General features: G+C 35.2%; 1 protein-coding gene across 1 annotated transcript; it reads left to right on the top strand.

The window, feature by feature from the left end:
- The first annotated feature begins 1,047 nt into the window (after nucleotides 1-1,047).
- Nucleotides 1,048-17,121, top strand: LOC107197263 (tripartite motif-containing protein 29-like). Its single transcript, XM_049482768.1, has 2 exons — nucleotides 1,048-1,602; nucleotides 17,068-17,121. Exons 1-2 carry the CDS (start codon nucleotides 1,216-1,218, stop codon nucleotides 17,119-17,121), a joined length of 441 nt encoding a protein of 146 aa, XP_049338725.1. The 5' UTR covers nucleotides 1,048-1,215.
- Nucleotides 17,122-17,260: the final 139 nt, after the last annotated feature.

Below are 17,260 nucleotides of genomic sequence, written 5' to 3'. Positions count from 1 at the left end.
AATATTTGCTGTGTTTGCTGTGTTGACTCAGCAGTTAGAGCAGTGTTTTCAGTGTTTTTTTTATTTTAGAGGATCCCCTGCTTTAACAAACCACTGCAACTCTGAAATTGCTTGTAGAAGAGCTGATTTCTTAACTCAGGTGTGTTGGGAGCAGAGAAAGCACTAAATGTGCAGGGCATGGGGTGCCAGCAAGTATGAGAAATACTGAGTTAGGACACTGGGTTATTGATGGCAGGGTTGGTAGTAGGGGTGGGCAATATTATATCGTATACAATATATCGTGATACAGAAATATCATGATATTAAAAATCCATATCGTGATAATAGGGCTGTTCTGTCTTAAAAGTAGTCTATTATTTACTGTGAAGCTTTAGGTGTATTTATTGTATAATTGTTTTAGTTTGCAGTTTATATGCATGCACTAAATATTCTGCAATATTATTTGCTGCATTATATTATGGTATGCTATATTATTTATTTTGCCACATTATGATTATTCTGTTATACTATTATACTACATTCCTGAAATTAATTAATTATTTTAGTTTTCCTATATTGCCAAGTATATCGTTATCGCAAAAATACCCTGAAATATCGTGATATTATTTTAGAGCCATATCGCCCACCCCTAGTTGGTAGTGTAATACCCTAGTTCATCAACCTGCCACTGTTGGATTCTTCACCATACATCTGTGTGTCTAGTACAAGCATGATGAATATGGTTGTCTTGTCTTATCTTGTCTACTCTTCTGCATGTTCCATGCAATTACACATTCTCACCAGAGAGGTCTCCAAATCTCACAAACTTGCAGGCTGTATCTTTAAGTGATATTGAAAGTAAAACGATCATTTCTCGGATTCTCTGCAGGTGTGTGAGTGTGTAAATCACTGTGTGTCGTGTCTGGATCTACAGTTTTGTCATTAATGTAAGTTTTTCTGAGTCTCTACAATAGTTCCTGTTTGAGTCAGACAGTGTGAGTATTGTTATATTGGCTAATAAGTAGAATTACAGGACAGATCTGTTCACTTTCTTTCCAACAGAGAACCAGGAAACAAAATCTTCACACTGTAAAAGACTAAAGCCAGTAAGTATGTCAGTGGTATAGGACGAGTTCAGCTGTTCAGATCTGCTGAAGGATCCAGTGACTCTTCCCCGTGGACATAGTTTCTGTATGGTATGTATTAACTGGTTCTGGGATCACCTCAAGACCTGCCATGAGTAAAAAAAACAGGCTGATGGTGGAGAAACTGAAGAAGACGAGACTCCAGGCTGCTCCTCCTGATCACTCTTCTGCTGATCCTGAAGATGTGGAGTGTGATTTCTGTACTGGGAGAAAACACAAAGCCGTCCAGTCCTGCCTGGTGTGTCTGGCCTCTTACTGTGAAGCTCACCTCCAGCCTCACTACCAATCTCAAGCCTTTCAGAAGCACAAGCTGGTCAAAGCCTCCAGACGACTCCAGGAGCAGATCTGCTCTCAGCACGATAAACTGCTGGAGGCTTACTGTCGCACCGACCAGCAGTCTATCTGCATGCTGTGTATGCTGGATAACCATAGAGGACATGATACAGTGTCACTTGCAGCAGAAAAATCTGAGAAACAGGTAAAAAATTAGTGGTGTCAATTGATAAAAAAAATTTAATTAGATTAATAACAACAAAATTCTGTGATTAACTGCGATTAATTGCATTTGTTTTTCTTGAGATGCAAATTTTTATAGTGAATATTTAAATGTAAAAAAGAATGAATGTAAAATGCAACTATATGTAAGTTATGTTAGTGGCAAGTTTTATTTTTTATTTTAGTTTATTTATTTTGGTGTATTTTGGTGTTTTAGCAGTGTTAATTAAAATTATAGTATATACAATTTTGAGGGGAGATAAAATCAACATAGGGTGCTGGAATAAAGAATGCATGATAAATTGCATTGTAAATGTCTCAGCTTGGTTGTGAGGATTTCTGATTTCGAACTTAATTTGATGCGTATAAAAATCTCGCAGGGCAGGAAAGCAGAGGTCTGTGTGTGTGTGTGTGCGCGCGTGCATGTGTGAGAAAGAAAGAAAGAAGGGGAGAGAGAGAGAGAGAGAGATAGCGCCGTTTAATCATTCAGCCAAAAAACAGATTGGTGCGTTGAGCGGGGGCGGGGCAGATTACGGCGGAAGTAGGGATCAAACTTGGTGCCTTAATTAAAAAGCGCAATACTATTAAAAATAGTAATGCGTTACTGATTAAAAAATATCAGCATGCGTTAACGCTTTAACGTTGACAGCCCAAGTAAAAATACAAGTACAGTATTCTTCTTTAAAAACTTGTTGGGATGTAGGTGTGGTTTGCATCAAACACAGGATTTGTTGTAAATTGTGATATTGGTTTCTTACAGTGGTATCCCAAACTCATTGGACAGGAGTATGTACATGTTGCATTTGATTTTTTTAATTATTGTGTTTTGTTGGTTGGTTTATTTGCAGAAGCAGGTGGTGGAAACACAGTGGAAATACAAGGAGAGAATCCAGGAGAGAGAGAAGGAGCTTCAGGAGTTAACAGAGGCTGTAGAGAATCACAAGGTGATTTTTTTTTATAAATAGAAGAATAAATATCAGTAAAAGAAATCTTTCAATAACAGTTAAAACTTTCTCCCATTCAGGATAATTATTTAATTATTTAACTAAAGGTGTCCTTGTTTTTACAATGCAATTTAAAGTACTTTTCATTAGTATTAGTATTTCCACTTATTGATGTTAAATAACATTCTCCTCTCTCTGTGATTCCACTACCAGCGCTCTGCTCAGACAGCAGTGGAGGACAGTGAGAAGATCTTCACTGAGATGATCCTCTCCATTGAGAGAAGACGCTCTGAGGTGAGGCAGATGATCAGAGATCAGGAGAAAGCTGCAGTGAGTGAAGCTGAAGAACGTCTGAAGAGACTGGAGCAGGAGATCACAGAGCTGAAGAGGAGAGATGCTGATCTGGAGAAGCTTTTATTCACAGAGGATCACATCCATTTCCTCCAGGTAACAAATACAGTTTTTACTTGGACTGTTTACACCATCTTTTTAATGTGATCTATATCTGACAGTAGTCTGAACAGTTCTTAAACTGAAGCTTGTGCACCAAAGAGCAGATCTTCACATAAAGTTTCGGTTTCACCAGTGACTGAAAGCTTAGCTTATCAGAGAATGCGTTTGGAGAGTCACTTTCCCAAATATGTATCAGATTTTTTTTTACCATTCACACGTAATCAAGCTGTATGGCAAATGACAAATAAGATTAGATTTAGGCTCCTTTCTGCCTTTAATGCAATGTAGATATGATTTATAAATTAATAAATGTGTTATTATGTGTTTGTTTGTTTCTTTATGTAGAGTTTTCAGACTCTCTCAGCTCCTCCTGGATCTTCAGAATTACCTGCTTTTACTCTCAGTCCTCTCAACACTTTTGAAGTTGTCATAAAGTCTGTTTCTCAGCTGAAAGAAAAACTATACACATTCTGGAAAGAGGAATTTGAGAAGACATCAGTCGCTGGTATATACATAAATGTCATCACATTTTTGTGTTAATATATAAAATGGAATATACAGAAACCCATCACTCAGTACCTCATAATGAAAATTTTATTTTAGCACAAAACTGCAATATAAAGTAAAAGTGATGAAGTCTTTCAAAATGGTCTGTAGGTTCTTCTCTAAATCCTGATAAAGTGGTCAGTAGTTTCTGGACTGGAGTGGTTTAGACTGTTCATAAAGTATGATTGAAAGTCCAGGTAGGGTGGATTTTGAGAGAAAATCCAGTATAAGGTTATTTGAAGCTTGTTGTAGTAAATACAGAGGGAACAGAAGCTCAGTGATGTTGTGTAGTAATTGTGTACATTTTCCTGTAGTGAAGGAAGTGCGGATCATTCCTGAACCCAAAAGCAGAGAAGACTTCCTGGAGTGTAAGTCCAGCCCTTTCTCTCTCTCTCTCTCTCTCTCTCTCTCTCTCATTCTCTTTATCCCTTTCATTCTCACACCCTCTCAGAAATAACAACACAATATCCAAATTCACAAAGTTTAAATTGACATTTATACGTCTATATTAAATAAGTAATTATGTATAAACTTGATATAAAAACACAAACATTCCTCATGAACTTTGATTTTGTGATAATGGCCTGTCAAAGATCTTTATTTATTTAGATAAACCGCAAACTTGTTTCTTGTCTTTGTGTTTTATTGTATCCAGGCTGTTCCATAAGCTTTAATTTATAAGTTATGAATAACTAGCCTAGCTTTAATTTATAAGTTATGAATAACTAGCCTAGCTTTAATTTATAAGTTGTGAATAACTAGCTAACCCAGCTTTAATTTCTAAGTTATGAAGAAATAGCTTACCTAGCTTGAATTTATAAGTTATGAATAACCAGCTAACCTAGCTTAAATGTATAAGTTATAAATAACTAGCCACCTAGCTTTAATTTATAAATTATGAATGACTAGCTAGCCTAGCTTTAATTTATAAGTTATGAATAACTAGCTAGCCTATAGCTTTAATTTATAAATTATGACTAGCTAACCTAGCTTTAATTTATAAGTTATGATTAGCTAGCCTACAGCTTTAATTTATAAGTTATTAATAACTAGCTAACCTAGCTTTAATTTATAAGTAAAGTAGCTAACCTAGCTTTAATTTATAAGTTAAAGACTAGCTAACCTAGCTTTAATTTATAAGTTAAAGACTAGCTAACATAGCTTTAATTTATAATTACTAGCTAGCCTAGCTTTAATGTATAAATTATGAATAACTAGCTAAACTAGCTTTAATTTATAATCTATAACTAGTTAGCCTAACTTTAATTTATAATTTATGACTAGCTAACCTAGCTTTAATTTATAAGTTAAAGACTAGCTAACCCAGCTTTACTTTATAAGTTAAATACTAGCTAACCTAGCTTTAATTTATAAGTTATGATTAGCTAGCCTAGCTTTAATTTATAAGTTATGAATAACTAGCTAACCTATCTTTAATTTATAAGTTGTAACTACTTAACCTATCCTTAATTTATAAGTTATAAATAACTAGCTAACCTATCTTTAATGTAAACGTTATAAATAACTAGTTAACCTAGCTTTAATTTATAAGTTATGAATAACTAGCCAACCTAGCTTTATTTTTTAGGTTATGACTAACTAACCTGGCTTTAATATATAAGTTATGACTAGCTAACCTAGCTTTAATGTATACATTATGAATAACTAGCTAACCTAGCTTTAATTTATAAGTTATATATAACTAGCCACCTAGCTTTAATTTATAAATTATGAATGACTAGCTAGCCTAGCTTTAATTTATAAGTTATGAATAACTAGCTAGCCTATAGCTTTAATTTATAAATTATGACTAGCTAACCTAGCTTTAATTTATAAGTTATGATTAGCTAGCCTATAGTTTTAATTTATAAGTTATTAATAACTAGCGAACCTAGCTTTAATTTATAAGTAAAGACTAGCTAACCTAGCTTTAATTTATAAGTTAAAGACTAGCTAACATAGCTAGCTAATAACTAGTTAAACTAGCTTTAATTTATAATCTATAACTAGTTAGTCTAGCTTTAATTTATAATTTATGACTAGCTAGCCTAGCTTTAATTTATAAGTTATGAATAACTAGCTAACCTAGCTTTAATGTATAAATTATGAATAACTAGCTAGCCTAGCTTTAATTTTTAAGTTATAAATAACTAGCCAACCTAGCTTTAATTTATAATTTATAAATAATTAGGTAACCTAGCTTAAATGTATACTCTATAACTACCTAACCTAGCTTTAATGTATAATCTATAACTAGTTAGCCTAGCTTTAATTTATAATTTATGACTAGCTAACCTAGCTTTACTTTAGAAGTTAAAGACTAGCTAACCTAGCTTTAATTTATAAGTTAAAGACTAGCTAACATAGCTTTAATTTATAAGTTAAATACTAGCTAACATAGCTTTAATTTATAAGTTATGAATAACTAGCTAACCTATCTTTAATTTATAAGTTAAATACTAGCTAACATAGCTTTAATTTATAAGTTATGAATAACTAGCTAACCTATCTTTAATTTATAAGTCGTAACTACTTAACCTATCCTTAATTTATAAGTTATAAATAACTAGCTAACCTATCTTTAATGTATACATCATAAATAACCAGTTAACCTAGCTTTAATTTATAAGTTATGAATAACTAGCTAACCTAGCTTTAATGTATAAATTATGAATAACTAGTTAACCTAGCTTTAATGTATAAGTTATGAATAACCAGCTAGCAGGGTAGTCAGACTGAAGAATAAGGTCAGCGGGAGCAAACAACAACCAGAGAGAAATAGCACAAACCAGATAGAGGGACAGTCCAGAGTTCATACACGGGGAGGCGAGAAACAGAGGTAATCCAAAAATCAGAAACGGTAACAGTCCAAGTAGTAAACAGAGATCCAAACAGCGGAGAGAAGGCAAAAATCAGAATCGAGGTAGAACAGTACAGAGAGTCAAAAACCAGGAGATCAAATATAGGAAATATAGAGATACACTTTGTAATGAGGGCTAACCAATCAATTACTCGGCACAGAGTGTAAGTGAAGGGGGTTTTTATAGTGTGGATAATCAATATTCAGGGCTTCCGGATGGTGGCAGGTGATCAGGTGAGTGCGTGATGTCAGAGTGTGGTGTGTTCTGGGAAGTGTAGTTGGGAGACTGAAGATCTTCAGCACCAGACCTGACACCGCCATTTTGGCGATTCAGAAACCAGAGTCTGCGCAGTAGAGACCAGAGGAGGGAGAAAGGCTGTGGAGAGACCGCCTACTCATTTAAATAACCCCGCCCCTGAGGGCTGCCTCGCGGTCACAGACTGCAGAGCGGGGCGGAGCGGAGCTGACGGTCTGTTATTGGTCCCGCCCATAAGCAGCCCTTTTACCATAACCACACCTTTTTTGAATAGAGCCGAATAAAGTTTTAAAAACCGAATTCTGTGGGAATATAAAAATTTATATTATATTATATTATATTATATAAAATTTATATAAGCAGAGGTTACACTAGCTGTTGCATTTAAATAATGGAGGTAGAATTACAGTATATTAGAAAAAAACGTGATTGAATGTTGTTCTGTTTTGCCATTGAAACCTATGGGGATGGGTGGAGTTACACAGCTTTCTGCAGCCGAACAGCAGGGGGCGCCCGACCTGTGGTGGCTTCACTTTTAAGAGACGATGCTCTGTCCAGCTATACACAGTCTATGATAAATTATGAATAACTAGTTAGCCTAGCTTTAATTTATAATTTATGACTAGCTAACCTAGCTTTAATGTATAAATTAAAGACTAGCTAATCTAGCTTTAATGTATAAGTTAAAGACTAGCTAACCTAGCTTTACTTTATAAGTTAAAGACTAGCTAACATAGCTTTAATTTATAAGTTAAAGACTAGCTAACATAGCTTTAATTTATAAGTTATGAATAACTAGCTAACCTATCTTTAATGTATACGTTATAAATAACTAGTTAGCCTAGCTTTAATTTATAATTTATGACTAGCTAACCTAGCTTTAATTTATAAGTTAAATACTAGCTAACCTAGCTTTACTTTATAAGTTAAAGACTAGCTAACCTAGCTTTAATTTATAAGTTAAAGACTAGCTAACCTAGCTTTAATTTATAAGTTAAAGACTAGCTAACATAGCTTTAATTTATAAGTTAAAGACTAGCTAACATAGCTTTAATTTATAAGTTAAAGACTAGCTAACCTAGCTTTAATTTATAAGTTAAAGACTAGCTAACATAGCTAGCTAATAACTAGCTAAACTAGCTTTAATTTATAATCTATAACTAGTTAGTCTAGCTTTAATTTATAATTTATTTCTAGCTAGCCTACCTTTAATGTATAAGTTATGAATAACTAGCTAACCTAGCTTTAATGTATAAATTATGAATAACTAGCTAGCCTAGCTTTAATTTTTAAGTTATAAATAACTAGCCAACCTAGCTTTAATTTATAATTTATAAATAATTAGCTACCTAGCTTAAATGTATACTCTATAACTACCTAACCTAGCTTTAATTTATAATCTATAACTAGTTAGCCTAGCTTTAATTTATAATTTATGACTAGCTAACCTAGCTTTAATTTATAAGTTAAAGACTAGCTAACCCAGCTTTACTTTATAAGTTAAATACTAGCTAACATAGCTTTAATTTATAAGTTAAAGACTAGCTAACATAGCTAGCTAATAACTAGCTAAACTAGCTTTAATTTATAATCTATAACTAGTTAGTCTAGCTTTAATTTATAATTTATTTCTAGCTAGCCTACCTTTAATTTATAAGTTATGACTAACTAGCTAACCTAGCTTTAATGTATAAATTATGAATAACTAGCTAGCCTAGCTTTAATTTTTAAGTTATAAATAACTAGCCAACCTAGCTTTAATTTATAATTTATAAATAATTAGCTACCTAGCTTAAATGTATACTCTATAACTACCTAACCTAGCTTTAATTTATAATATATAACTAGTTAGCCTAGCTTTAATTTATAATTTATGACTAGCTAACCTAGCTTTAATTTATAAGTTAAAGACTAGCTAACCCAGCTTTACTTTATAAGTTAAATACTAGCTAACATAGCTTTAATTTATAAGTTAAAGACTAGCTAACATAGCTTTAATTTATAAGTTATGAATAACTAGCTAACCTATCTTTAATTTATAAGTCGTAACTACTTAACCTATCCTTAATTTATAAGTTATAAATAACTAGCTAACCTATCTTTAATGTATAAATTATGAATAACTAGTTAACCTAGCTTTAATTTATAAGTTATGAATAACTAGCTAGCCTAGCTTTAATTTATAAGTTATAAATAACTAGCCAACCTAGCTTTATTTTTTAGGTTATGACTAACTAACCTAGCTTTAATATATAAGTTATGACTAGCTAACCTAACTTTAATGTATAAATTATGAATAACTAGCTAACCTAGCTTTGATTTATATGTTATGACAAGCTAGCCTAGCTTTAATTTATAAGTTATGAATAAGTAGCTAACCTAGCTTTAATTTATAAGTTATGAAGAAATAGCTAGCCTAGCTTTAATTTTTAAGTTATAAATAACTAGCTAGCCTAGCTTTAATGTATAAGTTATGAATAAACAGCCAACCTATCTTTAATTTATAAGTTATGATAGCCAACCTAGCTTCAATTTATAAGTTGTAACTACTTAACCTAGTTTTAATTTATAAGTTGTAACTAGCTAACCTAGCTTTAATTCGTAAGTTATAACTAGCTAACTAAGACAAAACACTACTGTAAAATGTTTCTGGTGATTCTTCTAAAGTAGAGGCGCTGCTGGGTCGGCAGCATGAACAGTGGTGGGCTGAGCACACAGCCCTGGGGGGCACCGGTGCTCAGTATGGTGGCGGTGTTTCCGATCCTGACTGATTGTGGTTACTCAGTCAGGAAGTCCAAAACCCAGTTGCAGAGGAGGAGTTCAGGCCCAGCAAGCTCAGGTTTTTGATGTGCCTCATGACCAGCTTCTCTAAGCACTTCATGATAATGGGAGTGAATGCAATGGGATGGTAGTCATCGAGGCAGGACACTTGGGGCTTTTTGGCACAGAAACAATGGTGGTCGACTTGAAGCATGTCAAAACAGTACCTGGTCATTTGGAGGAGGTGTGGTCTTCCTTGCCTTTGTGCATTTTTGTGTTTTGAACGTTGCATAGAGGGTGTTTTGAACCTTCCAGCGCATCTGGAAGGGAGGCATCACTGTTGCAAGCAGGTGGAGGTGTCTTGTATTTGTAGTTGTAGTTGGTGATGGCCTGGATGCCCTGCCACATCTGCCAAGTATCAACAGTGTCCTGGAAGTGGTTAAGGATCTTCTCTGCATAGTTGTGCTTTGCTTTTTACCACACTTCCGGTTACTTGCGCAACGCTTGCATCGGGTTTTGTTCCCGGAGTGGCTGCTGTGACTGCTTGCACCGCCAACATGAAGTGATTAAACTGTAAACTGTATTTACACTGGTATGTACACTTCTGGACAGTCCTTTAAAGCTCTAGAAAGTTCTAGATGATTCTGTACAGTTCTGGAAACTTCTTGATAGTTGTTACTGTTCCTGAAGCGTCTGGAAGTCTACAGTATACTCAGCACTATATATATTTTACAAATATTTGTAAAAATAGATACATTTCAGATATCATTGTGCTGACCACAAAAGCAAAGTTTATGGGGAATAGTAATTTTTGTGTATTCATTTTAGGCACAAAGAATTAGGAAAGCACACCTAACATCTGTGAACAGGTGTGTACCTGTGAACAAAGCACACCTAACACCTGTGACCAAAAAATATATGTAATAAATGTTATGTAGTGTAATTTAATAATAATGAGAATTCATATTTTATTCACATAATCAAACACTTTGCATAGATGCTTCCAGTATGTTCTCTGGTTATTTCAGTTTTAGGGGCTGTTTTTAGATCATTTTCTAAAAGCTGATGGGTTTTCTCTCTCTTTCAGATTCATGTCAGCTTACACTGGATCCAAACACAGCTTATAAACGCCTCCTCCTGTCTGAGAGGAACACAGTGGTGACCCGCAGCAACACAGTCCAGCCATATCCTGACCATCCAGACAGATTTGATGTATGGCCTCAGGTTCTGTGTAGAGAGAGTGTGAGTGGACGCTGCTACTGGGAGGTTGAGTGGAGAGGAGATGGAGGGGTTGGTATAGCAGTGTCTTATAAAAGCATCTCCAGGCAGGGAGGAGGCTGGGAGTGTGGGTTTGGATGTAATGATCAGTCTTGGAGATTGTTCTGTTACTCCTCCAGATACAAATTCAGATACGATAAAACAGATACTGAAATCTCTGGAGTACCCGTCTCCTCTAGAGTAGGAGTGTATGTGGATCACAGGGCAGAAACTCTGTCCTTCTACAGCATCTCTGATACCATGACTCTCATCCACAGAGTCCAGACCACCTTCACTGAGCCGCTCTATGCTGGGTTTGCGATGAGCCCCAACTCATCAGTAAATCTTTTACTTTTAGCAAAATAGATGAACATGCAGAACAAAGAGAAGAGCTGGATGAAATCAGATAAGAACTGCAGAATCTAGACTGTAGAGCTGATCAAATAAAGTTATAATAGTGCTGGGAGATATTGTGATCCTAAGAAATCGTAATTCAAATCAAATAAAATCAGGCTTGTTGTCACATCACATAAGTACAGGTGTACAGGTGAAAGAAAAACCTGGGTACATGGCCCTACTTAGTATGCAGAAAGAAAAGAATATACACAACGTATAGTAAAATATAATAGAAAAAATACTGCTAACGTAAAGGCTTGGCAATATAGGATTCAGTGACATTTTTTAGCATGGTCTGTCTGATTGGATAGTTCACTCTCATTCTGACCTCATATCACAAATTTACAAATGAAACTTGTTTTTTGTATAGAAATTGTTCATGTTTCTCTCGTGGTGCACAACTCACTTCAGATCACTTTCAGGGTTCAGATGACTTTACTCCTTCTGTTTGATTACGGTGACGTAGTCTACAGAAAGGCAGATACACAAAACACACTCCGCTCTTGGCTTCTTATCCTTTCAGGAATCTGCTGCCAAAGACTGGAACATACTTCAGAAAACATTACAATTAGAGATATTGATTCCAATTGCTGAGAATATTTTTACTAATACTTGCACTGTTATGCTATTTCCTAAGTGTTTTATCTGTTTTTTCCTCTCTTTCCCCTCTTGCTCTTTCTCTGTCTTCGTTTCATTTTTCTTCGGACAGTTTTTGATGTACCCTTCTCTCAGGTAGCTTCTCCTACTTCCCAGGCTGTTATTGTCAATAAGAATATGTTCTTAATGACTTGCCTGGTTAAATTAAAGGTTAAAAAAGCTTCACACATTAACTTACACTACAAACACACAGTTTTACAATATTGAACTGTTGATTGTAACTTAATTATTCAGTAACCTTTTAGAAGTTAAAGGGGACATATTATGTCAAACATACTTTTTGCATGCTTTTGTATTTCCACTTTGGGCTCGACAGACCCTGTAAACATTATAAACACTCCAAGTTAAAAAAAAAATACAGCAATAGCTTATTTGCATAAAGGTGACAGTGCCTTTAAATGGCTTATACTGAAAGAGAATGAAAATGGTGGGAAGCTGGTGAGATCTTTTATATCTCCAAAGTAGCAACTTTACAGCAAAAAGACATTTTGGGAGCATTTTTATTTGCCCTTTCATCAGGAAATATTGACACAATATGAAGAAAAACAGCTGTACACATATGATACAGTAGATACAATGTTTTTGTGTGACAGCAGTTTATACAAATTAATCTAATATATGTGATATGTAGTTGATTTATTTGAGCTTTTTATCGTTTAACTCTACTAGGGCTGGCGCCAATAGCATTTTTTTGAGCTCTGGATATTCGGCACTGATTAATAGCGAATGTTCGAAAATTTGTTTTAAAAAACGGAGTAAAAATGGATTAAAGTACAAAAAAATTGCAACTCACAGCCCCCTTAATCCACCGCAAAATTTTCCATGGACCCCCTTTCCAACAAAAAATGGTCTGTGATAGGCATCTGTTTTTTAAATTCACACTCTTCTTATTTCTCATTAAATATCTACTAGAGACAGATTATATCTGTACTTTTTTGTGTTTTCAACCCGGATTATTTTGTGTTTTCACCCCAGTTTTTAATGTCAGACAGACACAGCTTCATCATGGCAGTACATGGCAGATACTATTTAAGATAAGTTTGCTAGTAGGAATAATCTTGTTTTTTTACACCGTCAAGAAATAATACTTACCGCATTTAGATGGTTCCTCAAGCTTGATGTGCCGCCATGATATGCTAGTTGAATATCACATATTTGGCACATTGCCTTTGTCTTGTCTACTTTCAATTTAAAATGTTGTCAAACAGCTGAGCTTCTCGGAATTTTGCATCTCTTATGCCTTCATTAACCTGAATGGAAGTGTGATGTTAGAGTGAGGTGGAGCTAAGGAAAGGAAAAAAACAAATATCCGAATACCAAACTCTACACAGTTCTCTGTATTAATTTGATTTTATTTGTAATGTATTCAGATTGTATTGCTGTTATCTTGTCATGTTGTGGGTATATCTTATAAATAATAAAGTGGGAGCTAAAAGCTCAGCACAGAGTGTCTAATTTTGTTTAATTATTACATTTTACATTACATTTACATATTGATTTTCAAAACACTAGGAGCAGATGTCTTGGGCGACATCTGTTGTTAAAGCATTGTTAAGAGGACAGTTGTTAAAATAAAATTAAAAGTAAGGTGCATTAAAAAGAAAAACTAAAATGTAAAACATTAATAAAAATATAAATAAAGTAAGATTATAAGATAAGGTAAAAGAGTGAAATAAAGTGCTTTAGTTAAAAGTTTTTAACCTGGATTTGAACACTCCTTCATTTGGGTAATTTATAATATTTTCTGGTAGTCTGTTCCTGTTATATGCAGCATAATAACTAAAATCTGCTTCTCCATGTTTGAACTGGACTCTGGGTTCAACTAACTGACCCGAGTCCATGGATCTAAGAGATCGATTGGGTCAATATTCTCTAAAAACACCTGCAATGTATTCCGCACAACAACTGTTTAGTGATTTATAGACTATCAGCAGCACTTTAAAGTCTATCCTGATTCCTGTTACTAACTGGAAGCCAGTGTAGAGATTTCAGAACTGGTGTGATGTGCTCCTTTCTCTTAGTCCTGGTTAAAACTCTGGCAGCAGCATTTTGAATGTGCTGTAGCTGTTTAATGGTCTTTTTAAGCCATTACAATAATTAACTCTACTTGAAATAAAAGCATGGATGAGCTTCTCTAGATCTTGCAAACCCCTGACTCTGGCTATACAGATGATAAATATCTGTTTTTGTGATGGTTTTAATATGACTAGTGAAGGAGAGATCTGACTCCATTACAACACCAAGGCTTCATACTTGGTCTTTAGTTTTTATCCCCCGAGTGCGGAGATGTTCAGTAACACAAGTCCTCTTTTCTTTGCAACCAAACCCTTTGAACACTGTCTTATCTTTATTTAACTGCAGGAAATGTTGGCTCATCCAATTGTTTATGTGGTCCAGACACTGGCATAATGAGTCCACAGGGCTAAAAATCATCAGGAGAGACAGCCAGAGATATCTGTGTATCATCTGCATAACTATGATAGTTAATGTTATTGGTCTGTAACATCTGGCCTAAGGGGAGGTCCGAGAACTGACCCCTGGGGGATTCCATATGTCAGTGCTATCCTGTCTAATTCAAAGCTGCCAATAGTGACAAAGTAATTCCTGTTCTCTGAGTATAACCTTAACCAATTAAGGACAGTTCCAGAAAGTCCTGCACAGTTCTCCAACCTGTCCAATAGTATTCTGTGATCTAAAGTGTCAAATGCGTGTGCAGGTGTGATGGATCACAGTATAAACCAATAGGGTGTCGGAATGGTATATGTTTATACTTCTCTACATCCAGTCACAAACAGATTCACTCTATCTGGATGGAGAGATTTATCTGGATAGGGGTTTTATTGAACGATGAGAAGCCGGAATAAAAACAAGCTGAATTGAAACAGGAGTAACGAGGCTATTTTTAAAATGTAAGGAGTAGAAAGTTCAGATAATTGGATGAAAATGTAAGAAGTAGAAGTAAAAAGTCATCTGATACATAATTACTACAGTAAAGTATAGATAACCAACATTTCTTCTTAAACTACTGGAGATTTACTGTCACACCGATCAGCAGTGTATCTGCATGCTCTGCACCACGGATGAGCACAAAGGTCATGAGATACTTTCAGCTGCAGTGGAAAGAGCTGAGAAACAGGTAAAATTATGTTTTCTACCAGACCTGATAAGGAGATAAATATCAGTATGGCATGTGGACAGTTGATTTAGGATGTGTGGAAATTACTGTAAATCATTTTTTTTTATCTTTACAGAGATTTCTTTAAGCAAAAGAAAAGAAGGAAACACATCAAAGAAACACATGAAGATTATTTTTCCACTGCAGTGAATCCAGTAGAGATGTGTTTGCTGGTATCTTATCCTACAGGTCTGACTACATGTTCCACATTCCTAAAGAAAGCCGTGAGCCCTCTGGCCAGTGTTCAACTTCACTTCGTTTACAGGTGTGAATGTTTTCATGCCACACCCTGACTAAACTTCATGATCAGTTTACATTCTGCAATCATTGGAATTCTGGCACGTTAGTTTATATAACATGACAGAATTTAGTGATGTTATTAAAATAACTAACTTTAGGGGTGAGGAACACACTTGATCACATCAAATCATATCAAACCAAATGTATTTATATAGTGTCTTTTACAACTGATGAGGCCTAAATCCAGATTGGAATTTTTCATAGATCTGGTTTCTTTGCAGGTAAGAGTAAAAGTGTTGGGCTACAGCTTTTTCTAGAATATTAGAAATAAAGGGTAGGTTTGAAATAGGTCTATAGTTAGACACTACACTAGGATCAAGATTTGGTTTCTTGATCAGAGGTTTAATTACAGCTGTTTTAAAGGCTTTGGGTACATGCCCCAGGGTGAGTGATGAGTTTACTATCATTAACAGAGGTTTAATTATATCTGGTAGTACCTGTTTTAGTAATTTTGCGGGGACTGCATCAAGTGTGGAGGCTGTGCTGTTTGATGAGGAGATCATTTTTTCTAGTTCTAGCTGTGGAAGTGGGTTATAAAGACTTCCAACCTAACTTCGGTAACTGAGTTTTGTTCTATATCAGCCACACCAGATGACAGAGAGGATGTGCTATTTATCTGTTGATTTTTAACCTGAATGTTTTCAGTTTTCTTATCGAAGAAGTCCATAAAAGCGTTGCTGGTCTGAGTGGAAATAACACTAAAGAGAGCTCTAGGATTATTTTTTTATATTAATCTCTATCTGTGAGGCCAGATACGCTGAGCAGGCTTTACTACCCCCCAACTACCCCCCCTCCCCAAAACACATTTTTCTAAAAGCCATAATGACTATAATGCTACATTAAAATGTTAATGTTGATAATACAATTTGGGATGCACTGGGTTGTTCCCTGTTTCAGCTGCATATATGCTGATTGTAAATGAATGTATTTTAGTAGAATGAAAATATATTAAAGATTTTAAGCTTTAGTTGGACTGGAGTTTATCTGGAGTTCTCTTGAGTCTCTGCACGGATCATCTTCATACTAGGCTACATACGTCTGCTAGGTTCTTGCTGGAGTGTGGGGGGAGGGGGGGACGTGTGGAAATTACTGTAAATAATTTTCTATTATCTTTACAGAGATTTCTTTAAGCAAAAGAAAAGAAGAAAGCACATCAAGGAAACACATGAAGTTTATTTTTCCACTGCAGTGAATCCAGTAGAGATGTGTTTGCTGGTATCTTATCCTACAGGTTTGACTACATGTTCCACATTCCTAAAGAAAGCCATGAGCCCTCTGGCCAGTGTTGAACTTCACTTACAATAAACACCTCACAACGTTTAAGAAGTTTTCATGCCACACCCTGACTAAACTTAACCATCAGTTTACATACTGCAATCATTGGAATTCTGGCTCTTTAGTTTGTATAACCGAACATGACCGAAACTTTTGGGGGGATGAACACACCTGAAGCACCCTCCTCCAAACTAACATATAAATATTATTTCTACCTTGCTCACATGTTTATGACATGTCTTTGCAACCATTAGCATTCTTTAATACTGTTATCCCTCATTGCTGACCCCATACAAATATCCATTTAGGGAACTGGATCAAACCAGGCCGAACTGCATTAAACAGGCCAAACTGGGTCAAACCCAGGTTTAACTGTGTCAACTTGGACCAAACTGACCCAAACCAAATCCAGGCCAAACTGCGAAAAGAAGGGCCAAATCAAACTGAGCCAAAATAAGCAAAGCTGGACCAAACCGGGCCCGAGTTCTGGTTCGGCTCGGGCTCAGGCAGATAATCTAAACTCTACTGTAAGTAGCAGTATTAACATTCATTTTCTTGTGTTTCTGCAGAAGAAGTTGGAGTGGACCAGAAGGGAGTACCAGATAAAAATCAGGAGAGGATAGGGATGCTGTGGCTATATTATTTGCCTGGATAAATAGTTGAGTGAAGCCTTTAAGGAGGACTGTAGTAAGACGAACTACAGGGTATTTTTCTAGTCACTAAGTTACTTAATACCTAACTAGCTAGCAAGCAAGCTAACAT

Source organism: Astyanax mexicanus, chromosome 8 (genome assembly GCF_023375975.1).
Source record: "Astyanax mexicanus isolate ESR-SI-001 chromosome 8, AstMex3_surface, whole genome shotgun sequence".
NCBI lineage: Eukaryota > Metazoa > Chordata > Actinopteri > Characiformes > Acestrorhamphidae > Astyanax > Astyanax mexicanus.
This window is presented reverse-complemented; position numbering and strand designations above follow the sequence as displayed.

Excerpts from the sequence above, each read along its gene's own strand:
- LOC107197263 (XM_049482768.1), top strand. The coding sequence starts at position 1,216 with ATGAGTAAAAAAAACAGGCTGATGGTGGAGAAACTGAAGAAGACGAGA. Across the intron at positions 1,603-17,067 it reads CAGAAAAATCTGAGAAACAG|AAGAAGTTGGAGTGGACCAG; the intron begins GTAAAAAATTAG and ends GTGTTTCTGCAG.